The sequence below is a fragment of the Manis pentadactyla genome, chromosome 10 (genome assembly GCF_030020395.1).
Source record: "Manis pentadactyla isolate mManPen7 chromosome 10, mManPen7.hap1, whole genome shotgun sequence".
Classification (NCBI taxonomy): domain Eukaryota; kingdom Metazoa; phylum Chordata; class Mammalia; order Pholidota; family Manidae; genus Manis; species Manis pentadactyla.
Genome location: NC_080028.1, coordinates 3,784,706 through 3,810,356, shown reverse-complemented (window position 1 = coordinate 3,810,356; position 25,651 = coordinate 3,784,706). Strand labels below are relative to the sequence as shown.

General features: G+C 48.7%; 1 protein-coding gene across 2 annotated transcripts in view; it reads left to right on the top strand.

The window, feature by feature from the left end:
• ATXN10 (ataxin 10) overlaps nt 1-10,611 on the top strand; it is a 173,036-nt gene extending 162,425 nt beyond the window's left edge. For both annotated transcript variants that reach the window (XM_057486289.1, XM_036906593.2), the window contains 2 exons: nt 9,634-9,821; nt 10,278-10,611. In XM_057486289.1, the coding sequence (XP_057342272.1) occupies nt 9,634-9,821; nt 10,278-10,280 (191 nt within the window). In that variant the 3' untranslated portion in view covers nt 10,281-10,611. The remainder of the gene's footprint in view (nt 1-9,633; nt 9,822-10,277) is intronic.
• The last annotated feature ends 15,040 nt before the right edge of the window (nt 10,612-25,651 follow it).

Sequence of the window (25,651 nt, the reverse complement as noted above, 5' to 3'; positions counted from 1 at the left end):
TCTGACCTACTGGCCACAGACTGGAGGTTCCCATCCATGACCTCCCCCTTAGGTGTGATTAATTTGCTAGAGCAATTCACAGAACTCAGGAAAACACTTAAATTTACCAGTGTAATAAAGGACACAAGTTAGCAGCCAGATGAGGAGAGACATAGGGCAAGGTCCCAAATAAAGGAACTTCTAGTTTGGGGCCTGCCTCGGTGGCACATGGGAGCATTCTGTCTCCCCAGACATGGAAGCTCTCCAACAAAGAAGCAGGTCCAAGACAGCAATGAGATCTCAAGGGGTTTCGTGAGGGCTTCATTGCATAGTCATGATTGACCAAATTATTGGCCATTGGCTGATTCAACCTCCCCTGCCCTTGGGTGGGGTCCAAAAGTCTCTCATTAACATGACCAGACACCCATTTCACCCTTAAGATTCTGCAGTATCTTCAGAGCTGTGAATGAAGGCCAAATATACCTGGGAAATACCTACTTGGTCATCCGAGTGACCGAACAAGCATTTCTTAGGACTCGTTGTATGGCGGCAGCAGAGGCGCCGGGGCTTCCTCTGCAGCTGCCCAGGCCCAGCTGGAGCAGAGGCTCCTGCACCTCTCAGGTGTGCCGAGTGCTGTGTGCCAGGCGAGACATGACTAAGGTCCCCTCCCGTCACCCTCACACGCGACCTGACCAGGTGTACCTTGGTGAATTGTATAAATTGCCCAAAGTCACAGAACTTATAAAATGATAGAGTTGGAATTTGAGGCCAGGTCTGTCCTATTCTAAACCTCCCTCTTGCCGCTGTGTCTCCTCAGGAGGCCCCAGCCCCGCCCCCTCCACCCTACAGCCTGAACCTCTGGAAGATGTGACCTCGGCCCCCCTTCACACTGCGCCCCACACAGTCCGCTCCAGCCAGGCGCTCGCCCCTCCTCTCCCGCGTCTGGGCCTCGCATGGCCCGCGGCACTGCCTGCAGTCATCTTCCTGCTTGCCAGAGGACCACGTTCTTTCCACCCAGTGGGCCTTCACTCAGGGTCCCTCCTCAGAGAGGCCTTCTCTCCCCATCCTGGGCCAGCGTGTTGCCCTGCTCTGACTGTGTTTTAGCACATGACCCACTCAGGTTTTGCCATGTGGTCTAGTGCCTGCCACCTCACCAGGGTGCAGATGCCACAGGCAGGGGCCTGACTGAGCTGTCAGCTGTGTTCCCAGCATCGAGCATGGTGCCTGTTTGCTACATGAGTGAAGAGATCTTGAAAGACATTCAGATGTGTGAGTAACAGTTTAAGCTTTTGCTTATATCTAAACCCCTTGCTGTAATTCCGCTACAAGAATCAAGAAGCTTATTGTTTGTGGAGAGGGGGGCAAAACATGTTAAGGGATTAGATTTCTGTAGCTGAGCGAGTTTTTCCCCCAAAGTGAAATACCCAGTAGTTCAGAAGTTTTAAGAGAGGTGTCAAGAAGAGCTTTAGAAGTTAATGTCACCACTGTGACCAACTTGATTTTTAAAGTTAATAGTGTTCACTTCCAGTTTGTGTTGGAGTTACAGTTCTCTGCGTATGGTCAGTTTCTGCTGACAGTTGTGACTTTACAGTGGGTACTGCAGTGCCCCTCCCTTCGTGAGGATAAGCGAGAATTACAGGTATGCGCTGAATTCTGGGTGCACCTGTTGCTAACAGAAATGGAGGCAGACACAGAGAGTGAGGACCACCGTCTCTTCGTGTTTACCCCACAGCACAGAAGAGATGCAGGGGCACCCACAGCTGCGGGTCGGCCTCTCCACACCTGCAGCCACCCACTCTGGGTGAGGGACTCCGGGAGCCGCTGGGAGAGGGTGGGAGGAAGGGAGCAGAGACCAGCCAGCACTGCCATGGGGCCCCACGTAGCAGATCCTCCCAGAGGATGGTGACATTCGGACCAAGGACACTGGCAACAGGTGCTCAGGTACCTGGTCCGTGCAGGTTGAGCTGAAAGATCCCTGGCTCTTCGGTACCTGCTGCTTCTTGGTGGTCTGAAATCCCCCTGGAAGCCCTACACTATTTGTGTCCTTCATTTAAAACTTTGTATCTTAGAACTGTTTTTGACCCTTGGTTATGCTGTATTAACTTTGTCATCAGTGCCAGACCAGCACCAATCGTCTCTAATTTAGGTGAGATTACTTACCTTTTGGATTAATTACTCCAAATTTTCATGTCCCTTTGAACTGTTTATCGGCTACTCCGAAGGTATTTTGCAGAGGTGGTCTCTCTATCTGGTATCTTATCAAGCTTATTTTGTCCTTTGGGATTTCTTTGAAAGGAAAGGGACCGGATTTCAAGTATGAAAACCTACCATTCTTTATAATTGACTTGTAGGCGTTACCTTGGAAGCTTGCAGTCAGGCCGACCGGGGGACGCGCTGCTCTGCCCCTCCTGCAGGGGGCTCCTTGCCACCTGGCCAATGAAGGGCACTTAGAAGCAGGATGGCAGAGCGGTTAAGAGGGTGGAGGTGCAGCCTGCGTCCAAACCCTAGTTCAGCCACTGCAAGTGTGTGAATGTGGACAAGTCCTTAGCCTCACTGATCCTTCGTTTTCTCATCAGCACTGTGAGGATAGTACCACCTACCGCAGTGTGTTTCTATGAGTGCCTAGAACAGCCCCCAGCACATACTCTAGTCCTGGGCATATGATAGTTGCTGCTAATTTATTATTACTATTAGTATTTTATGCAGATAAACTGACAGTCTTGGCTTATGTGAGAGACTTAATTCCTTTTGCTGAGCTGTGCTTACATTGAAGGCAGCTGTGTACTCTGTGAGTAGGAATTCATTCGAGCCAGCCTATTCATCGGATAATGCCCTCATCCCAAATCATCCAGCGAACTTTGCGAACATCCTCTCGCCTTGCACACGGGGCCTTGAGCTTTCCCAGCGGGCTCTCCTGTGCCCCCATGACGCAGTGGCCTCAGCTTACCGCACCCTCTCCTGCTGCCTTCTTGGCAGTGAACCTGGGTGTGCACTGAGGCCCTGGGGCAGGGTCGTGTCCTTTAGACATTTATTGGGTCCATATGCCCCTCCCTACAGCATGAAGGCTGACACTGTAGAGCACTGTGTGTCTGCGTGTGTTTGTTAAGTAGCATCTCACCGCCGAGATCTGATGAAAGAAGAGGGGGTGCCACCCCTAATAAACAGAAAGAAGCCAGGCCCCAAAGGGCGTTCGTCCAGCAAATACTTAATTAAAACTTTCCTGTTGTGTATGCCAGGCGCTACAGTGGGACAGGAGTCCAGCGTGCAGGAGCACGTGCCCTGTAGAAGGTGTCGGGATGCCACGTGTGGTACGGGAAAGGAGGGCCACAGAGCAAAGGGGCCCAGCAGACTGGCTCTGGAGGAACTGTTCCTGCACCGTTCGGTCAAGCATCTGCCATGTGCTGGACACATGCCAGGCTCTGCCAGCACAGTACATGCAGCAGCTCGCTCAGAGCCTCAGAGGGGACATTGGAGCGCTGCCCCGAATACAAACGGAACTGCTTCGTGGCCCCAGACCTTCAGTGCGGTTTCAGTCAGAAGTGGTATTGGTTGTGTCTGATCCTGAGACCTGTTATGTGACACAGATGCCAGACTGACTGCTTCGTACCATGCTGTGCTTTTAAGTAATTGGTAAACTGACTCCAGGATATGTCAAGTAGAAATGAGTTTTGGTGCTGTAGGGGTCTCTGCCACCAGAAAACCCCGTGGCTAGGAGGTGCCAGCAAGCACGGCCCTTGTTCCCGCTCTTGGGGTGGGGGGTCCACGTGGTGACTGGACATGGAGCAGGGTGTCGTCATCCCGTTACTTCACCTCCAAACCAACAGCCCCCTGCTCTCCTGTGCTCATCTTGGCAGCTGGCGCTTCGTAAGCTGGGAGCCCACTCCCAGCCAAGGTCCCGGCCGAGGACGGCGGGTCCGCATCTTTTTGCCCTTGCCCATGCCGTGTCGCCGAGGGAGGCGAGCCTGGCAGGAGGGGAGTGTGTTTTAGGCCTCTGGGAGGAGAGGGGGCAGAGGCCCTGGCATCGTGGATATCTCATCTCTCCCTTTCAAAGGTCTGTTCATGGAAAGTAAGTTGTGTGTACAGAAGCCAGCAAACATGGCCTTTGTTTCAAAATCATTAAGAAAGCGCGGGTGTGGGTTCTGTGCAGAGATGCGGTGTCTGGGTGACACCGGGTGCCTCGTGGTTCCGTCAGAATTCAGCAGGGATCTTACTGGGCCTCGTACTCTAGCTCCCGAGGGTTTTGCTGCCCAAAAAGCAGCCTCAGCTCTCAGGGTAAAGGTGTTCCTGAGACAGCTTCCCCCCGTGGAGGCGGAAACTCACTCCCCGTCGTAGCACATACTGAACTCAAGCATTACTTCATACTCTTCAGTAGTTTACAGATGCTGTAATTTACAAATCTGGTGATTATTTGTTCCCACCCTCTTCTATTCGTTGTTTTGTTTTTTCTTACCACTTATTAGCAATTAACCATTAATTGGTAAATTAGAGAGCATGCACACCTTTATTTGTAAATGCTGTTAAGATACAAAACCTATAACAGGACACATCGGCACAGCGCTAAATGCTGAACTACAGATAGTCTCTCATATTTAAATACAAAAATGTGGAGGGAAGTTAGATACCAGATACACCAACAATTTGGAGAAGGAAGAGGGGCCAGAATGGGTGCTTTCATTAGTTATTCATCATACTGTTTTCCAGCCTCGTGCAAGGAGCCCCTGTGTAGAATCTGTACAGTAAAGATCGCTGCTTAAATTTTCGGAATGAGAAGAACATGTAGGTGACTGAATGACATAAATGAGAGTTAAAGCAATAAATAATCTACGAGATGAAAGCAAGATGCCAAATGAACTTTGCAAAGAAAGCAATGAAATCTCCCTTGACACTCAGGAGTCAGTGGTGCAGGAAAACTGTGTGGCACTTTGTACAGGAACAGTAGCTGTATTTTTCAGGTTTATTTCCTCTACGAGGCCCTCTGTCCCATCTGGCCGCCAGCCCCTTTCATGTCCAGAGGTGAACTGCTGTCCCTCTGGGGCTCTCTCCCTGGGAAGGCCTCCAGGCTGTGAGCTCTTCCTGCTTCGCCATCTCCTTCCCACCCTGGTCTGGTGGAGGCTTCGTGTCCTCTGTGGTTTGGACAAGTTCCTCTTCCTCCCACAGCAGAAGCCTCAGTGAAGCCCAGGGTCCCCTGGGCAGCAGTTTGGGAAATGCCTTTTTTCTCCCTCAGAAAGGAAGCACCTCGAGTAGGGCTGAGGTTGGTCAGGACTCCTACAGGGGTCAGGGACCTGGACAGGCTGGGGACACACCGGTGACATGCTTTCTGTGACTGCGTGGCTGGGAGGAAGGAAGGCAGAAGTGTATTGAGCCAGCAGGCAAGAGGTCACCCTTTCTATGCCATGTCCTGGACCTTTTCTCTTTGGCCAACAGAAACTGGCATATTTAGAAGTATTTTGGTTTTTAGCAGTGTAAAGCATTTTAAAATTTTGAACAATTTTAAAACTGAACTACTTCTTTGCACTCTGAAAATTTATGCAAATTGACCAGAGTCTGAGAAGATACTAACTAGTTTAGATACAGAAGTTATATAGTAAACATCCTCATCTTTAGGAAAATTACATGGTTTTGTAATAGTTACATAATTACAGATAATTTCATGGTTTTGTGAAAGCCTGATGCAGTGGACTTGTCTAGTATTGAACATCCTCCTCAGACCAATTTTATAAAAGGTTTCTGATGTACACTCTGTGCCCTGCTACATTGTGCACTTTGGAAAGGTTAGGCAGTACATAATTCCCTTGCCATGGTGGGTTTGTGGTCTACAAATAACTTCTTAAAATATATCCTGGAAGCAGAAATTAAATAAATATAGATGCTATATATATATATAGTATATTTATTTGTTATATATATATCCTATATGTGACATTAAATATGTGTACATTGTGCATCTATAAATATATAAAATATAAATATATATAGTGTGTATACAGTATATATATATATATGTAAAAAATAAATACACACATACACACATGTCCTAAAAAGTCAGTAAAATATTTTTAACATATTTAAATTGTTTTAACTTAAATAATGTTAAGTTTTTCAATGCCAGTACTTTTTAAAGCTCATTTATTCATTCAGCAAATATTTATTGGTGCCTTTCGTGTTCTAGGCTGGTTTGGCAAACTTTTTCTGTAAAGGGTTAGATTTAGTAAATATTTCACTAGCCGTACCATGTGCGTTGCAACTACCCCACTTAGCCTCCGCAGCGTCACAGCAGCCATTGGCAGTAGGTAAATGAATGGGCACGGCTGTGTGCCGGTGAAACTTCATTTATTATGGGCACTGAAAGTTGAATTGCAGATAATTTTCATGTGTCACAAATTAGTATTCTTTGAATTTTTACCCCTGCCATTTAAAAATACAAGAACTGTCTTGAACTTGGGGCCCTACAAAACCATGGGCCATAGTTTGCCAGCCTCTGTTCTCAGCAGGCTTCCAGACGCAGAGGTAGGGCCATGACCAGAGCAAAGTGCCCGTCGTCTCGGGCCTATGACCTAGTTTTCTACAGGGCTTTACTATCGTTGCTGATGACTGGAAGAATGTTGTCTTTCTTGGTTAGATAGGATCTTTCTCATCAGACAGTTCCAATTGTAATGTGCTAACTCACCTGATTACCTTAAAATTTAATTTGGCACATGCATCTGCTGCTCAGTAGAATCCTTGCTGCAAGATTCTTTCCCATACCGTGTGCCTCCCAGCGTACGTTTGTCACCTGACTTGCACAAGGCCCCAGGGTTCAGTGTTGAGCCAAGGCTTTCTGGACGCTGCACGCCGCGGCCTCACACAAGTGCTCCCGGCCCTCGGCTTCTCACTTCCACCTTCCCAGGCACGGCAGTCGCGGGGTGCGTATCGCCACCGTCATCTTTCTGGCCTGTCGCAAGGCACCAGCGTGCTGTGCTGTCGTTGAAGAGCTGGTCGGCCCTTGGGGTCCGCATTCTAGCGCCCATTGCAGGATTCTTTCAAGGCCTTGTTTTGTAACAAACAGGCTCACGCCTTCTGTTTGCAGTAGCTATGGAAACGCCAGCAGCCCTCCTCCCAGAGCTGAGTGCACAATAGAGCACTCCAAGTGTTGGTAGGATTAGAAGCTTAGAAGATGTTTAATTTTCTCTCCCCTTCTCTTTTTCTTTCTGTCTCCTTAGAGAGGGAACAGGAGGGCAATGTGAATATTAACCAGCCCGCTTTAATCTCCCTTGTGGCACTTGAGGCTGCCCAGGGCCCTCAGCCTTTCACGGCGGCCGACAGGGATGGTCTTGCATATTCATGAGCCGGGATGCGCGTTAGACGGCTCACAGGCGCCGGAGTTTCAACTCAAATTTTATGAAAGGGATAGCCGTTAAATTTTGTTGTTTCAATTATTATTGTTCAGTCAGAGGCCCTAGACAGAAGTGCTGAAATGTCCTCCTGGACACGGACAGACAGGAGCGCCTTTCCGTGGTATCTAACTCGGACCGAGGGCCCAAACCCAGGGTCGAGGCGGACGCACAGCCGCCCTGTCCGTGTGCCCAGCTTAGCCTGTGCTGGCGTGGCACGGCCTCAAGGCGGGAGCGGGACTGCTCTCACTGACGGCACCGGGCAGGAAGCCACATCTAAGTGGAGAGAGCTGGGGGCCGGCACTGCCGCTTGTCTGCTTTTCCTGGTTCTCCAGGTGCTGCTGCGGCCCGGAGCCCCCAGCGCCGCCTGCCCCTCCGGCACACCTCTGCCCTGCGAGTTCCCGTTCTGCCAGCAGACAAGCGCCATCGGGCTTCAATGCTGCTTCTCTTAGGTTGTCCACCCAGCGGCTCTGCCGAGAATCTGCACCTCGTGAAACGCTCTCCCACTTTGTTACTGATGGTGCCGGCCCAGCTAGGTGAGGCTCCTGGGCGCACACGCTCCGGTCATCAGGGAAATACTCATCAATCTCATTCTTTCCCTATACATATAAAATGGGGAATGTAAGTTTTCCTACAGAAATTCACTACCATGCACTTCAAGGGAGAAATGTTACTAAAATACCGTGACAAATTTTCACAGGGTGTGGTAGGAGCCCCTGAACATGATTAAAATCCACCCTTCTGTCTGTCCACAGGGGAATTCTGGTGTTTTGTTGTCATGGACCTTTTGCTTACACAGTCCAGCCCCCTTGCTTGGATTGTATTGATACTGGTTTACTTCCATCTCATTTCTCAACCCAGCAAAACCCCAAGTCAGGAAACCACGTGGAGGACAGACAGGAAAAGCACAACGCTGTGGGTCACTGTGGTGCCACCACGTTGGCTGGGGTGCCAGGAGGGCCTGGGCAGGAGTGCACACCAGCGGGCGTACCCTGGAGGGACAGAGACAGAGCAGCCTTGTACGCCCATCCTGAGCACGAGGCCTGTGTTTGCAGCGCTTCAGTCTAATGTCAGTGGCTCGTGTTCACTGTTTTCCCTTGGGGTCATCGAACTAGGGAAACAGTTTGGTCCACTTGCTCTGTCACGCCGAACCCTTTCTCTGTGGCTTCCTGCACCAAGTTGAGGGAGCAGTGCCGCCCACCGGCCTCCCTGCTGTGCCGGAAAACTAGGATGGGGTCGTCAGTGGTGCCCACAGCTGGAGGGCCTGACCCTGTGTGGGGACACAGATGCCCCAGTTCCGGCATCAGAAATGCCTGTGTGGAAAACATCTGGTAATCAGGTGAAAGGCCTCATTTTTCCCACTGCCTTCCATGTAGCACGGACCTCTTTTCCTTGAAAGAGAAACAGAAGGTGCCAGGACTGCCGTTCTTGGCTTGTCCTCTGTGTCCCTAGATCCGCTGCTGCAGACCCGTTGGTCCCTACAGTAATTTAATGCTTTCAGGAGGTTTACACAGCTCTCGGTAAATAAGTGAAAGCATTTTTTTTAATAACACAGTGATTCTGATTTTTTTCCTAAGCTGTCTTCTGTCTGCTGTGGAGGACACTGTACCAAACGTTTAAAATTAGGGCCGCGGCCCAGTAAGGCTGTGAGGGTGAGATGCCTTCTCATGAACACAAGTATTCAAAGTAAACACAGCAAATCTTTAAAAGACTTTCTAGCTTCATCTTTAAAATTTCGAAATGGGGGAAATTCTGTGGTGACTCGTAGGAGATCCTTACTGTTCACTGGGCTACTTTAAACAAGATTTTTGTGTCTGCTTCTAACCTGGCATCTTTGGGACTAATTCTTGATTGGTCTTACTCTTTCCCTGATGACTCAATAACCTAATAGTCCAGCGTGTGTATGTGTGTGTGTGCGTGCGTGTGCACATGCATTCTGGTGTTCGTAAACTTCAGGTGTGGTTACTCTAAGCCTTTACTTCCTTGTTCATTCATTCAACAAATCCTGGTGAAGTACCTCTGTGTGGCATTGCTGTACCTCACACACACACACACACACACACACACACACACACACACATTGAACATACATGTGCATATGCATGTGTTGTCTTTCATTTTCCCCACTTTGGATGTATATTCAGAACATATCCACAGGAAAAGCTTGCTAATGGATCCTGGATCTGCAGCACTGCCGCGCCCCGTCCTCCCCTTCCAGCAGTTCTAGAACTGGAAGTTCTAGAACAGGAACTTACGTCTGCAGATTCCTTTACTCTGCTTCCAGTTCTGACCCAGTGGGCAGTGTATGCCATCCGAAACCTCACGGAAGACAACAGCCAGAACCAAGACCTGATCGCAGAGATGGAGGAGCAGGGGCTGGCAGACGCATCCCTCCTTAAGAAAATGGGTTTTGAAGTTGAAAAGAGGGGTGACAAGCTGATTCTGAAGCCTACTGAGGACACCCCTCAGCTGGTAAGTAGGCGAGAGTGAATGGAGGTGCCCTTTCAGTCGCAGAGAGCAGCTCCCCCTTCCCCTCCATCGTGGACTTGAGAACATGGATGGAAGCATTTGGCCTTCTCAAATGGCAAAGAAAGCCCTCACTTACAAATGTTTTTGTTTGTTTAGGCTTTTGCTGCCATTCCCCTAAAATAGTTAAAATTTCAAACTTGTTCTAGGGGAGAAATTTAAAAGCATTTCAAAAATTTTACATGGTCTAAAAGTTTCTGACGGGAATTTGATTTTCTTTAAAAGCTAATGTTGATTGCAATAAAAGGGGCGGAAAACCCTTTGTATAATATTGAATGAGTTGTTTCAGCTTTCTCTGTTATTTCTGATCATTGACCAAAACTCTCTGTATTTCTTTTCCTTTGTTGATTCTTGTAAGTAGATCCTGTTATATCTGCAACATTATTTCATTTTTCTTCCTAGTGAATGAACACTCTCCATCCAAATATCTGAAATCCTGGAATCTGTTTCGTGGATTTTTCATCCTCTGCAGTGTGTGAAATCGCAAGTGTTTCAAGATTTTTTAGTTACAAATCCAGGAACACATGGAACCTTTTAGGTTATAGCGTTAAATGAATAAGCTTAAAAGTGAAAGTACATGAGTATTCTGTTGTTTCTTTGCTTTAAAAATGTGACCGTCTGGTTTGCCTCTGTCCTCATGATACAATGTGCATTTACGTGTAACATACTGTACTCACCGGCAGCAAATAAATCCTCTCAGTTGAGGGCACATCCCTCACTTGGCAAAGACTCGGAAGTGCGCTTGGATTCCATTTGTTCCTTCGGATGGCACGTCAGCTTCGTCCCTTTTCTTTTCCTCTCCTCGCTGGGTTTTCTGAGCTCTGGCAGGCAGTTGAAGTAGTTTCTCACTGTGATTAATTCTAACGCTCTCTTTTCACCCCTTCTGCCTTTCCAAAACATTGACAAGACTCATTTCCAGTTAATTAATTCGAGAGATGCTGAAGAATAGAGAAGCTCTCCCTCCTCCTTTTAGGTCCTGGGCTGCCTTGCCCCTGAGCCCTGTCCCTCTGGGAAGCAGCAGGGAGGGAGCCAGGGAGAGAACGTGCAGTGATTAACTCTTCTCAGTCCAAACCTGCTGGAAGCAGAATTCTCAAAACCCCTGGTGTTTAAAAGCTGCCGCCTGCCCCTCCCCTGTGGCCACACCTCTGTAAAGGAGGAAGGAATACCTGTGGTCAGCCCCGTGCGTGTGCAGGGTGCTCTGTGACTTCTTCAGTTCAGGAATAGCGCCAGTTCTCGTTAAGGCAAACCACTCCGTGTTGGCCCGGGCTTCACTGGGATTGATTGCACAAGGAGCTTTGGGGAGCGGCAGTGAACCTGACCTGTATCTGTCTGTCTGTTTATGTCTATCTCCCTCTCCATGTACTCTAATATATTAGAGGCAGAACTGGATTAAGTGAGCGCTAAATCTCGGTAACCACCCAGATCATTAATGAGCAGAAAATAGTGGCAGGTCATTTTGTGACTGCTTAAAACATGCAGTCTTCTTCAGCAGCCCTGTTACTAAACTGTCTAAAGGTTTTGCACGACTTGTGTTGACCGTTCCAAAGTAAAACAACTAAGACCCAACCAGGAGTTTTACAGAAATGCCAACTGTTCCAAAGTAGAGTGCCTCTCTAAGTATTTTGTAGCCATACTTAAATTGCTTTGTAAAAACAGCTTAAGCATGTTAAGAATGAAATAAAAGTCTCCACTGTGGCATCTAATGTGCTCTGTGTAACCGTGAAGAAGCGTCTAGGCTTGTGGGGATCTGAGTCACATATTTTTTCTCTCACTTATGACATTCTGTCAGTAAAGAAGCCATTGCAAAACTTAAAATGCTCCAAGAAGGCATCCTCTTCTGGGACACAAAGAGTTAAAATCCTCTTCTCTGAGTAGAAGCTTGGCCCAAGGGAAACCCAGTGGGAGTCCTTTTTCCTTTTAACAAGTTTGCAATAGACACTTCTTTTCTCCTCTCTCAATAGATGTGTGCACACCAGTGGGATCGCACAGACTGTTGAGATAAGCCATCTAATAACAAACACAAGTAAATAAAAGGGAGCCTTGTGGGAATACAGAATGGGGTAGTGGCTCTGTGTTTCTTAAATAGGAAATGTGGGGCTTGCAGAGTGAAAACATGCTGACGGCTGCATTGAGGCCGCTTTTGATGCCCTCCAGTAGATTGATTCTTGAGCACAACAGCTCCGCTGTCCTCCACCAGCGGACTTGGAGCCTCTGAGAACCTTGTTTTACATGCTACAGAGGATTAAATCACCACCTCAATCAGTCGTTTAGAAGAAGACCAAAAGACACAGGCCGGCCTTAGGAAATTAGTAAAGAGGCAGAATGGTCACAGCGAGTTTCTGACCATATTATTGCTTTCAAGAATAGCCTGGCAGAGCACTTCCATTTTTTAGCCTGCTTCATCTTACAAGATAGCAGGGGAAAGCTTTGGGGCTGGACATTGAGCCCAGTATCTGCAGAATGATTTTTTTTAATACCTTAACAATGGGTGTTAATATTTCAAAATATTTATCTTCACTGTTTTAGTAATAAGCTGTTAGAATTTGTCCATATTATGTGTGTGTGTGTGTGTGTGTGTCCCTATTAGGTACATGTGTGTCCATTTTAATACATCTCGGGGTTTCCTTTGGAAGCTAATACTGAGATGTTTGTCCAGGACCTTCTGAATTTAACAGCAGGGCTTTTGAAACCACTAAGTAATGTCCATTTTGCAAAATGAGACAAAGAAAAATGATTGAGGTCCTCTGGGCTACCAGTTAATTTTAAATCAAAAATCAATATTTATGTATGCATATCTTATGTCCACTATCTTTTGAAGGCATCCAATATGCTCCACTTATAACAACACCTGGAATTTAAATGTTATTTTTGATTTTTTTACATTCCTTTAATTTCTATCCTTTAATGAATAAATGAAGACATTGCAACAAAAATGCCAGCCAGCCTTTGCAGGAGGAAGAATTTGTAAAAATAGGTATTCCATCACTGGTACATTCTGCACATAAAGGAACCAATTTTTACATAATAGGCAGTAGGATTAAAACAGAATTTTAAAATGCAGAGAAGTTGAGGAATTCATATATATATCTAATATAAAGCCAGTCCTTTGGAGAAAAACCCTCCCTCCTAGTGCTGTCCAAGGTTCTGATACCTCCAGCAGCAGTGGCCTGGATATTGGAAAATCAATTAAAAACCTTGTTTTCAAAATTCACAACTTTCTCTTTGCACTTACATGGTTATCCCGTTTTCTTCTCCCCTATACATTTTTGTGTATGAATTTGGATTCTTTAGGTCAAATCTTGCTTAGGTGATATTTTACAATATGAATCTGATGTACAATCTACAATATACATGAATTTTAAAGGTAAGTTTTTTCTGTCAATGTAGCAGTTGTGTTAACTCGGTGATCAGACTTTCCTCATCACAACCAGAGACAATTACACCAATGGAAATGGCTTTTTAAAGGTTTTGGTAGTTGTTTATTCTTGCTTAAATTAAAATCTTAGATTAGAAATATTGAGTTAAGTCTTCCTTTTTGTTTAAACAACATAACATTCTTCATTTACACAGAAAGTTGCATCATGCTTACTTTCTATCGGCCAAACAGGAGCTTATGTGACGTTCTATAGCATGGACGGAACGGTCACCACCGCTTTGTGCAGTGTGGTGCCTGAGAGCTAGACTTGGAGGCAGCTGGCCAGTTCCAGTCCCTGCTCTTCCCCCTGAATAACTGGGCAGATCCCATAAGCTCTGTGCCTCCACTGACTTATCACTAGAGTGGGGCTTGTAATACCACCGACCTATGGGAGCGTATGTGGACCAGAATAAACGTATGGAAGTGCTTAGGAAGTACCTGCACTTGGCGAGCGCTCACTAACCCGAGTTACCCGTGCTCCCGCTGTGGCCCCGCACTTACGCCCTGCCTGCCTTCGTTGTGCGCGGATCCTGTGCAAGTGCGTGGCGCCTGCATCTCCTCTCCTGCTTCTGACACTGCAGTGCTGAATGTACAGGAGGTACTCACTAAACGTATTTCATTTCTTTAGCAGATGCTTGTATAATGCTTTCTGTGTACCAGGCAATGTTCTAAGCGCTTTAAAAATATTCATCATTTATCCTCAGAGCAACAGTACAGTCTCTTCTAGTATTAACCCCATTATATGGATAAAGAAGTTGAGTTGCAAAGGTTAATGCCCAGGGCCACACAGCAGTAAATGCTTAACGACTAATGGCTGTAGTTAATTAGAAGGGAGTGAGTGCAGGAAAATACAGCCTCCTTCCCCAGAAGCACGAGAGTAAGTGCAGCAGAGATGCCTGGAGTGTGGCTCTGGACATAGAGCAGGGGAGTTCATGGGAAGAACATGGGCTTCACAGGCAGAAAAATCCCAGGTTTAAATCTCAGCTCTACTTCTTGCTAGCTGTGTGGCCTTGAGCAGCTTGCTTAACCATTCTGAGCCTTTGTTTCCCCCTCAAGCAGAGTGCCAGGCAAGCACTGGGGATACAGTATAAACAAGACAGACAGTCTGTGCTCTGGGAAGCTTGCATTCTGATGAGAATGACAGAATGTTAGCAAGTAAACCTAAAACAAGAGCATCATGTACTATAGTCAGCGCCATGAGAATAAGCAATGTGACGTATACAGATGGTAACTGGGGTGTCCTTTCTGAGGGGGTCACATCTGGCCTGAGGGCGGAAGGTTGAAAAGGTGCCTGCTGTGCAGAGAAGTGGGAAGCCCTGAAGATGAGAGTGCCCGGCCCGCAGAGGCGCCGGAACCGGCTGAGCTTATGGTCAGGGCCAGAGGGAGCCCCTCCAGCAGCCGGGGCCGAAGAACGGCCCGAGGGTGACCAGGTCCGGGGTGGGCAGGAGTCTGAGCGCACCTGCCCTCCGGGAAGCAGAGAGCCTTGGAAGTGGCGGGGTTGTGTGAGGCCCGGGACTGAGCAGGCCCACCCTGCGTGTTCCGACAAGCACGCCGGCTGCTGCGTGGAGGAGGGACTGGAGAAGAAAAAGTGAAAGAGAAGTCGTGTGGGCTATTGATGGTGATGATGTAGACAAGCGTGGTGGCCGTGTAAATGGAGAGAGAGTGCGTTTGATGCGTGTGTTGGAGGTTGAACTCATAGGATTTGCTGATGGATTCCTTGTTGAGGGTGGCGGTGAATGAGGTAAACCAGACTGGCTCCTAGATGCTGCCGAGCCACCAGGTAGGTGATCGTACATCCACTGTGGTGGGAAGGTTTGACGGGCAGAGTAATTCTAATGTGTTTTGTTTAGGGCAGAGAGAATGGAGAATCCTCTTTTGGATGAATTGAATTTGAGATGCTTTTGAGGCTTCCAAGTGGAGGGGACTTGAAAAGTAATTGGATGTACAAGACTAGACCTCAGAAGGCAGGTCAGTACCGGAAGCGCATGTCTGGAGTTAATGGTTTTACATGTAGATACTGTATGAAGCCTCGGGAATAAGAGATTGTCTAGACAGAGTGGAGCTGGAGAAGAGAGCCAGGCAGCCCGCGCTTCGGGCCCACACAGACGCCGACACCTGACGGTGGAGCATCCGGTCTTTCCACATGTTAAAAACGCCTCATAAAAAGAATTGCAGTGGCTGCTCCAAAACGGACTTACCAGTGTCGGTTAGACATTCTGTGTTCGGTTTCTCGTTATAAATGCTGCCATGAACGTCTTGGTGCATAAAAGCTTCATCTCTGTTGAAGGCTGCCTACTATAGGAGGTCAAGGAAGAAAAGTAAGTTTAGGAGCTAAAGATTTTCTCAGAGAATTATATCCATTTGGAAAGAGAGGGTGCTTCCAGATCCAGGAGTGGTCAGTTCCGGAATCGACCAAACCTCCCTGAAGACAACTAAGAAGGCCAAAATATTTTAAAACTACGATTTGAACGTACTGGGAGCTAACAAGAGAGTGAAAGGTTGCAGGCCAGGGTCTGGGGATAGACGGGCCAGAGACGAGCCTGCGCCTGGGCTGCCTGTCCCCCAGTGGTATTTCTCTTCAGAGGAAACAGCAAGGAGGCTAAGCGGCGGAGTGCTGCTTACAGCAGCCGCGAGAAGCCAGGGGATGGGACCTTCTGCCTGGTAAGCCTCCTGTCTTCAGGTTGGGAGCCTGGGCTGCCTCGGAGGAGGCACAGTGCACCAGAAATGGCTGCTCCCAGAGACTGCACTCAGGTTCAAGCACTTTCAGTCCCAGCAGTTCCGTCTCCATCCTGGAGTATTGCTGTCCCAGGCCCCGGGCAGCATAAACCCTCTCTGGGAAAAGGTAACATCATCGTAGGTCTCAAATTATTTGTTTGATTTTTCATATATGTTCTCTAGCCCCTCAACCAAAAATAATCTGAGGTTGCAAGACAGATACAAAAAAGCAACCATCACTAATAGAAGAAACACACAGAAGGGCTCCAGTTACAGTTATCAGACCAGATTAAAATTTGACCCTGAAAATGCCAGCAAAAGACAGGACATGCTCAGAAAAGGGATCTAATGAAAACTCATGAACTGAAGAAAATGCGACCAAAATCAAGAAATTAATAATTGAGTTTAGCTACAAATAGAGGAATTGTAAATAGAAAACAGACCCATTGAAAATACCAGAAATGAACCACTAAGAGACAGAATCATGGGAAGTACAAAAGACAGGGTAAGAGACATGGGATACAGTGAAAAGTCCCCATGTCCATATTTAGCATCCAAGGAAAAAGAAAATGGATCTTTTTTAGTTTTTGACAGTGACACCTGAACATCAAAACTGAACATTAGGTTTGAAATGTCACCACGAAAGCAATAGCAAGAGAAAATTCCCATGAACACCACTTGGCTTGGACCGATGATCCTCCTCCATCTGCAGTAAAGCTGAGCGGTACTTGCGGGCAGGTGAAGGGGGGGCTGCATCCCGGGATCGGCAGCCTTTCTCCCTGTGCCTCAGCCTCACCTGCTCCCACCCCGTGTGTCTAGCGACCCCTGCTTCCAGATAATCTGGCCCCACTCCTCAAAAGGGCTGGAGTCACCATATGGTTGCCCTCTTAGTGAGTGATAAATAAGCAGACAAAAATAATCATAGGCTATTGAAGATTTGATCAATGCAGTTAGCAGGGTTGACCCTAGTTGACATATAGGGAACATTGCGCCTGGCAGCAGCACATACACGTTCTTTTAAGGAGTACGTGGAACCACTTGCCAGCGTCGATCTCTGCTGTGCCATAAGACAAATCTCAACAGATTTCAAAGGGCCAAGATCCTATGTAGTGTGCTCTGACCCAAGTACAAGTAAGCCACCTATCAACACCAAAAAAAACCAGGAAATCCCTACAATTTTAGAAATTAAACACTATTTCTCAGATACCGAAGGGGCAAAACAAATGAAAATGAGAAAATACTTTTAACTGAATGTTAATGAAAATACTGCGTATCAAAGTTTGCGGAATGCAGCTAAAGCTACTCTTAGATGAAAATTTATTATCGTAAATTCAGACGTGAGAAAAGAAGGAAAACCAGTAGCCTAAACATCCATCTTAAGTTTTGAAAAGAGTTTAAATCCATAATTGAAGGGGGGAAAAAGAAGGAATAAATATGACAGCAGAACATAACTGGACAGGAAACAACCGCAATAATAATTTTTTTAAAAACAGGAAAGAAATACTCAGAAAAAGATAAAGCCAAAAATTGGTTCTTTGAAAAATGTAGTAAACTCATGAAGCTGTGGTGAGGTCACTGGAGAAAAAAGGGCATCCGGAAATCATGCTCTCTAAAGATCGTGAGAACATTAGACATCCACAGGAGAATGCTGTATTTTATGCTAATAAATTTGAACTTTGAGATGACATGGACAAATTCCTTTTAAAAAAAGTCAAAAATGAAATAAAATATCAAATAATATTTTAAATAGTTAATCTTTACAACTTCTGAGAAAACCCCAGGCTCAGATAGTTGCAGCCACAGATTCTAGCAATATTTGAGGAAGAAGTGCTGCTGATCACACACAAACTCTTTGAGAAAAAAGGGAACACTTCACAACTCACTTTATGAGGCCAGCATAACCTTGATATGAGAACCTGAAGAGTTGTATTAGAAAAAAGAAAAAGCAAAGGCCAGACTCGTGCATGAACATAGATCCAAAGAGTCTAAACACATTTAACAAACGATAGGGATGCAAGATCGGTGTGACATTCGTTAGAAGTTAAATGAATGTCACCTCATTTGCAAATTAAAACAAAACCATGATCAATTCATGCAGAAAAAAAGTTGAAGATAAAATTCAACATCCAATCATGTTGTTAATAAAAATTCATAGCAAATTAGGGATGAAAGAGAAGTTCCTTATTCTGATGAAGAGTGTCTACAAAAACCCCTACTGCAAATACTGGACTTGATGCAGAAATGTTGAACATTTTTCTTTTGACCTTAAGAATGAGGCAGGGTTAATCACAACTCACCAGTTATATGGAAGGACGAAACTGCCAATGAAATACATTAACAAAGAGAGGGAATGGTAATAATTGGAAAGGAAGAACTCAAACAGATAACAGGATCGTTTATATACCTAATGCAGAAGAATTCCATGCATAGAATGTGAGAATGAATACATGACTGTATAGCAAGGTTACTGAATATTAATGACATAGAATATTAACATACAAAAGTTCACTGACCTTTCACACATCAACAAAGACTTAGAAAATAAAATTAAATAAATTCTAAAATGTATAAGGAAATGCAAAAATCCAAGAATAGCCAGGACACACTGAAAGAAGAATAAGATGGGTATCAAAACTATTAAAAAAGCAAGATAAGTTAAAACAGTATTGGCACGAGAGTAGATAAATAGGCCAAAAAAACAGCATATAGAGTCTAGAAACAGACGTTCATATATGGACACATGATATATTTTTTAAAGTGGCCACGCTCTGGTTGGGTGGCCATGTGGCCCCCTCACAGTGTTCGTGGTCCCTGACCACAGGGAGAAAGAGTGTGGGTGTCAGGGACGGTCAGCAGGGCCCGTCAGCCCCCGAAGCGCTGTGAGCACCAAGCCCCATGTGGTTGCTGTCGGGAGGGACAGAGCCCTCCTTTGTACTGTCACCACCTGCTTTGTGTGAGGGCTGGGGGCTCTTTGGGCAGAGGGCCTTTGGCTTAGTGCGCAGAGGATAAGGCCACTACCCTGTGGGTGCGTGCAATCCTGTGCCCAGAGGAAGTGCCAGGGGCCAAGCCACCACCAGTTGGAGAGCTGAGCGAGTCGGGAGCAGGAGAGGAAGGCTGTGGGCAGGGGCTGGGCCAGCTCGGGAATGAGGAGAGGCCAGGCAGTGGGCGGGAGAGCCGGGTGGGGGACGGGTGGGGCAGAGGCCAGTGTGCCCTGTCCTCAGGGAGAGGCCCTGTGAGGGCACCCCTCCGCCTGTGGGGGAGGCCACGCAGCACCTCCGCAGGGAGCCTACACTTGTTCCGGCGTTCCAGTCAGACCAGGGTCCGGGCCTTGGGGTCAGGACGTCCCCTGCCGTGGTCGCTCTGCACAGGAAAGGGAGCTTTAGAAGTCCTTGTTTGGAACTGAGTGTGACCAGGTCAGGGATGGCAGACCAACTAGTCCAGTGAGCAGCTCACTCCCCAGGGGCCGAGGGGAAGAGGGCCCTTGGAGCTCAGGAAAGGAGTGCCGGGGCCTCCATCCCCCGGAGGAAGGCCTGTGGGGGGTCCCAGTGAGCCCCCCACCCAGGTTCCCTGTCTGTAAAGCGGTGAGGATGGCACAGCACCTCTGTATTAAAGTTCTCCAGACCCAGAACTGATAGGATGTATGGACAGATACAGAGAGTGATTTATTGCAAGGAATTGGCACATGTGTTTCTGGAGGCTGACAAGCCCCAAGACCTGCAGTCAGCAAGCTGGAGACCCAGGGGGCTGAGGCAGCCCCAGGCCGAGTCAAAGGCCTGCTGGTTTGGCCCCCAGGGAAAGCCAGTGTCTCAGCTCCAGTCTGAAGGCAGGAGGAAAACTGATGTCCCAGCTCAATTCAGTCAGGCAAGAGGACATTTTGCCCATCTCAGGGGAGTGTCAGCCTTTTCGGGCTCTTCATGCCTTCAGCTGACTGCATGAAGCCCACCTTCTGCTTTACTCAATCAATGTTCATCTCACCCTGAGTCCCCCTCCCAGACACACCCAGGATCATGGTGGAACAAATGTCTGTGTCCCATCCCCCCTCCGTGGCCAGTCAAGTTGACACATACAATGACCCATCATACCTCTGGGGGCTTTGAGGGTGCACGGGCTGGTGGACGTGCAAGCACCTTGTCCCTGTGGAGCTCCAGCACGGGAGCAGGAGGGGGAAGGGGAAGGGGCAGGGGCAGTGAGAAAGGGGGCCCCTAGCTGGCACTGCTGCCCCCTGGTCGGCACCTGCTGTGGGCTGGCAGGCCGTAAGAGCAGGGGCTGTGGCTGATGTCCCTTGTGCATTTAGTACCACTGCCATGCCCACCACCACTATTTGCATGTTGAAGCCCTAACCCCAGGGCTCCAAATGTGCTGTATTTAGAAGGGGGTCCTTTAAAGAGGCGACAAAACTAAAATGAGGCTGTTAGGGTGGGCTTGATCCTATCTGACTGGTGTCTCCCTGTAAGAGGAAATTCGGACATAGACACCAGGGGTGTGCATGCACAGGGGGACACTCACACAGAGGCAGCAAGAGGGTGGCCCGCAAGCCACAGAGAGGGCCTCAGCGGAGACCAACCTGCGTCACCTTGACGTTGGACTTCTGGCCTCTGGAACTCTGCGAGAATGGATTTCTGTTGTGTGAGACCCCAGTTTGTGGTATTTTGTTAGAGCAGCTCTGGAAAAATAGCACAGATACACTGTGCTCAGTATTTGCTAAAAGCCAAATCAATAAATTGCTGTCACCTCTGCCCTGGGTGAGCTCGCAGACAATGTACGGAGGCAGATGCCGCAGAACTGGGCGCCAGGCAGTCAGAGGGGCAAAAGGGTTCCTGGGGGCTGTTCTAGCGGCAGCTCACACGGCAGGTGCGTGCTGGCCGGCGGCTGGCAGGGAGCCGGCACGTGCAGCAGCTGGGAGCCAAGCAAAACAGCCACTTCTGGGAACCTCCCGGTACTCGCCAGTGCTGTCACCTGTTTGAGGGGAGACCATGGGGAGCCTCACTCTGGCAGCTGCAGGTGTTGGACAAGGCAAAACGGCAAGCGGCAGCCTGGCAGAGGAGGAGGTGCAGACTGAGACTATGTCCCCAGCTCCACCTCAGAGCTCGGCAAGGTCCCGGGCGTCTCCGAGCATCAGTCTGCCTCCTGCCCATCAAACAAGCACAAAGGTGAGGATTCAGCTGATTGCTTATTTGGGGGCCTTGCTCTCAGAGGATGCTTAGCACACAACAGCTGTCCTGGGGCCCCAGCAGGGTCGGGGTGGGGGGTAGAACCCAAAGAAGCCAGATCTGAGAGCAGAGAGGAGAGCCCACGAGGCTTGGGGTTAGCTCTGGCCCCTGCCCTGCTTCCTTCCACGGGATCCAGGTCAGCCCTTTCTCTCACTGCTCTCCTCCTCCTAGTGCTGCTGGTTCCTCCAAGACCTACCCCCAAAGCCCTCCTCCTCCAGGCAGTCTTCCAAGGACTTGGGTCCACCTTAATCTGCACCTTCTGTACTGCCTGGGTTATGCTGCCACTGCGGCAGATTGCCTCCTGTGTCAGGACCGCTGACTCAGACTAGGCGCAGGGTGGGGATGTGAGTCCAACATCATCGGGACACAGCCAGGGGGCAGCTGCCGTCTCCGAAGTGGTCAGGGCCACTTGCCCTGCCTTTCAAAAAAGCTGTGCTCCAGTGACACCTGGCCAACTTCCATCCGCTCAACAAATAGCAAGTGCCAGCCCCTGCGCAAGAGCTGGGACTAGATGGACAGTGCCCCCCGCCCCGTGCCACTCCGGTTTGCTGAGGAGACACCAGGCCCGGGAGTGTGCACAGGCTCCATCAGACCGTCAGTGGCCCTGTGAAACCTAATTCTTCCCAGCTCCCGGCACCCCCATCTCCCCTCGCTCTCTGCTTCACCAGGGCCTTAGGGCAGGAAGGTGTCACCCCAAACTCTCACGCCGTCCTGCATCCGCACCCTCATTCCTCCATCCCTCCCATTCAACGAGAGGACCCACCTTTCAGGGCACCTAGGGCCTGTCCCACCCCATGGGGACGTGGCCCTAGGCCGCTCTGCAGCCTCTGCCTGCCGCTCCCTCTGCAAGGGCCCAAGGCGTGCACATCTGGGAAAGGAAATCCCCAATTCCAGTTTCCCTTTCATTCAACCTTTAGCCCAGTTGTCTTCAAACGTTTTGTTTACCTCTTCCTAAAAGGTTTTGAAAAAAATCTGTACTGGCGTTTCAAGTTGATATCTAAATGTTTTCATCATAAGTCTTTTAAGTTGGACATGATATGATTAGCAACAAATAGTAGCCATACTTTAAAATGTATGTCACTCCTTTCAATGATTTCAATAGATTTTAAATGCAGAAAAGTGTGGTACCCACCACAATCCATTTTAAAAATGAAAGTGCTTTTTGTTAATGTTAGGAAATACTATTCTTTTTCTTCTGGGATCTGCATTTCTATTTCATTTCACTTACAGGATGTTACCTTAATATGGCATTGTTTGCTTGGAATCATACCGATTTAAAATCTATAACAAAAAGATGCCTGGAAAATATGTGGATATTTGGAAATTAAAAAGCATACTTTAAATAACCTTAGGGTCAAAGAAAAAATTAAATTTAAAATGTTTATATGCATGACAAGGAAAGCAATGTAAGAAAATGCTTGAAATGTAGCTAAAGTAGTGTTTAAGGGAAACTTGGGGCTCTGAAATGCTTTGTTAGAAGAGAAGAGAGATTTAAAATCAGTAACCTAAGTTTCCACCATAAGAAGCTAAAAAAGAAGAACAACTGAAACACTAAATAGGAAGTACACAATACCAATAAAAGCAGAAACCAATGAGACAGAAAGTGGGCCCAAAATAGAGAAAATCAACGAATCCAAAAACTGGTTCTTTGCAAATATCAGTAGAAGTTGATAAATCTCCAGTGAGACTGCCAAGGGAAAAAAAAACAAATTATCAATACCAGTAATTGGAAGATGGGACATCACTACAAATCCTACAGACATTAAAAGGAAAATGAGGGAATATGAGGGAAATAATGAACTTTATGCCAAAAAAAATCAATAATTTAAATGAATTATTTCTGTGAAAGACATTAATTTATCAAAATGGGCACAAAGAGAAATAGAAAAATCCAAATGGCCTCTATCAAAGAAATTGACTTTGTGACTAATCTTTCCACAAAGAAAACCCCAGGCCGCACCTGGCAGCCAGAATGATCTTTCCAGAACATGAACCTGTCACGTCATTCCCCACGCAGAGTTCTTCAGTGGCTTCCTCCCTAATGTGACATTCCAGGCGGTTTGACCCTGGTGCTTCCCGCCCCCCGGCGCCACCACCGCCCCGCATTCTGCCCCGCGCCCCGGAGCGCAGCCCCGGCTTCCCCGGTGGTAGTACTCGCCGCCCCCGCCAGGGGGCGCCCCGGAACACGCCTGAGTTGTCAGTCCGTGGGTCTCGGTGACATTTGGTGGGCAGGGGCGTCAAACATGCAGCAGTGCTGGAGCGGGCCCCACAGTGAGCCCGGAACCCCGAAGGACCCGCTGAGTCCGCCCCTGGGGAACCGGACCCGCCGCCAGCTTTGCCGGGGGCTGCCTTTCACCTCTTCTCTCACCGGGCTAATCCTGGCTCAGCTTTCGGGGCTCTGCGTTCATGTGACTTCTCGGGGACCTTGCCAGCACGTGCCCAACAAATTTACGGAGTTGAATTTGCCTCTCTGCCTCCACCCTTTTATTAAATGGGAGTGAAGTTCAATTCCAGGGGCAGAGACTTAATTTGAATATACTCCGAAAAACATTCAGAGGGGGAAAAGGAAATCCTAAATACGCGTTGGCCCTAAAGGGGGGTAAATCCTCCCCACCCTTGGAAGAGCGGCTCTGCCCTGGTCTTCGTTTTCCTTGCCTGTGCGCGGTTGCTCTGGGAGTGCCGGCCCACCCCCAGGCTTGCACCGCGCGCCCTGCCCCGCTCGCCTCTAACTCACCCCCTCCAAGCTCTGCTGTTCATCTGATCTTCCTCACGAGGTGGGGCTGGTGTGCAGGTTTCGCCCTCTGCCCTGGTAAGGGAGCCCCTCTACCTGTGGGCCCCCCATCTCCAGGGCAGCCCTGGGGGAGAAAGCTGAGCATCCATCCACACCACAGACATGGCCGTCCTGCAGCGCCGTCCATCTGCCCGGACCTGAGGTTTGGTATCACGTTGTAAACCCTCTGCGTTGGTGGTTAATTGAGTCGTGGTCTCACTGAAATCTGAGAGCCCCGAGGACAGAGGGCAGTCTGCCCTGTGCTGCAGTCCTTGAATCTCTGCGTTTTTCTGTGTATGCCTGAGTCTGAAGGCCTGTCAGTCAGAGCAAGAGGATTAGCCTCACCCATGTGAAGGGAAAATTGGGAAGAAAAAAAAAACCTTGCCTGAACTTGAAAATAAAAATGCTGATGCGCTTTATTCCAGAAACATATCTTACTGATTAAGAGCATGGAGAGCTACGGGCTCGTGGGTGGGCCGGGCCGGGCCAGGCTCGCCAACCACAGAATGTTGGGGCAGGCGGCTTGCATGCAGCGCCCAGTGCGCCCCTTTCCTGATGGGCACGGGTGTGCATGCGTGCACACGTGGCATCCCCGTGTCCCCATTAGCACAGGGCAAGCCCCTTCCCTCAGCTTCTCACCTTCCCACCAGGGTGGTGCAAAGACACAGTCACCGCGAAGGGAGTGGGCGCGGGCTCAGGGTGGGCTTATCCAGCACCGTCACTTACTAGCTGAGGGACCCTGAGCAGATGACGAGCTCTGTGAACCTTCCTTTCTCATCTGTAAAACGGGCAACGGTACCCACTTGGCTGAGGCTGATGAGGTAACATGCAGTGGCCACTGGCCAGCGCCACACAGAGCAGGTAGTCTGTGGATGGTGGCCATTCCGGGGACTAAGGTGGTGGCATGTGGCTGACTTGAAACTCTCTCCCCTTCCCACCTGAGGAACTTTCTGTCTGGTTTCTCGGCCGTGGGTTTGAGCTGCAAGGAGTGGCGTGGCGTCGGCCCTGGTGGTCCTCAGTTTCCATGACTGAAATGGGGCTAATACCTCTGCACACTTCCACCACACAAGGCTTGTGGCTTGGCACGGCCACAGAGGCCACTGCCAGGAAGGCAGCCTTCGCCCAGGGCTGGGCTCCACAGCCCGGCCCGCCTGGCATTCCCTGCCTTTCACAGGGCTGGGCTGTGGAGCGATGGCAGCAATTGATAATACCATAATTGGGGCGACTGGGGATTTTCCTAGGCTGCTGCTGGTGACTCACGGTCTGTAAGCCAACCTCCACCGTCGCCGAGCATAGAAGACGGTTAAGTACCTGATCAGGTGTTCTGGTTTCACAACTGTGGTGTCTGAATGTGAGGTCCTGAGTCACCCGGAGACTCCACACCTCGGGAGGTGGTTATGAGGAGCTTTTGTTCCCAGTCCCTCCCGGATGGGGTTTTCTCTGAGGCCTTCTGTGGGCGCTTAGAGGGTTTCCAGCCGTGATGTGTTCCCAGCAGTTAGTACCCTGTAAATAATAAATCTGCCCCGGGGCCGAGCCAGCGGGGCCCTCCTTCCCCTTGCGGGCCCTCCGGTCGCCCCTCCACTCTTCCCCTGCCCTCTCGTGATCTCCTCTGGTTTCTGCAGAGAGGTGCTTGCCCCTCTGCACCCCATTCTCCCTGCTGGCTTTC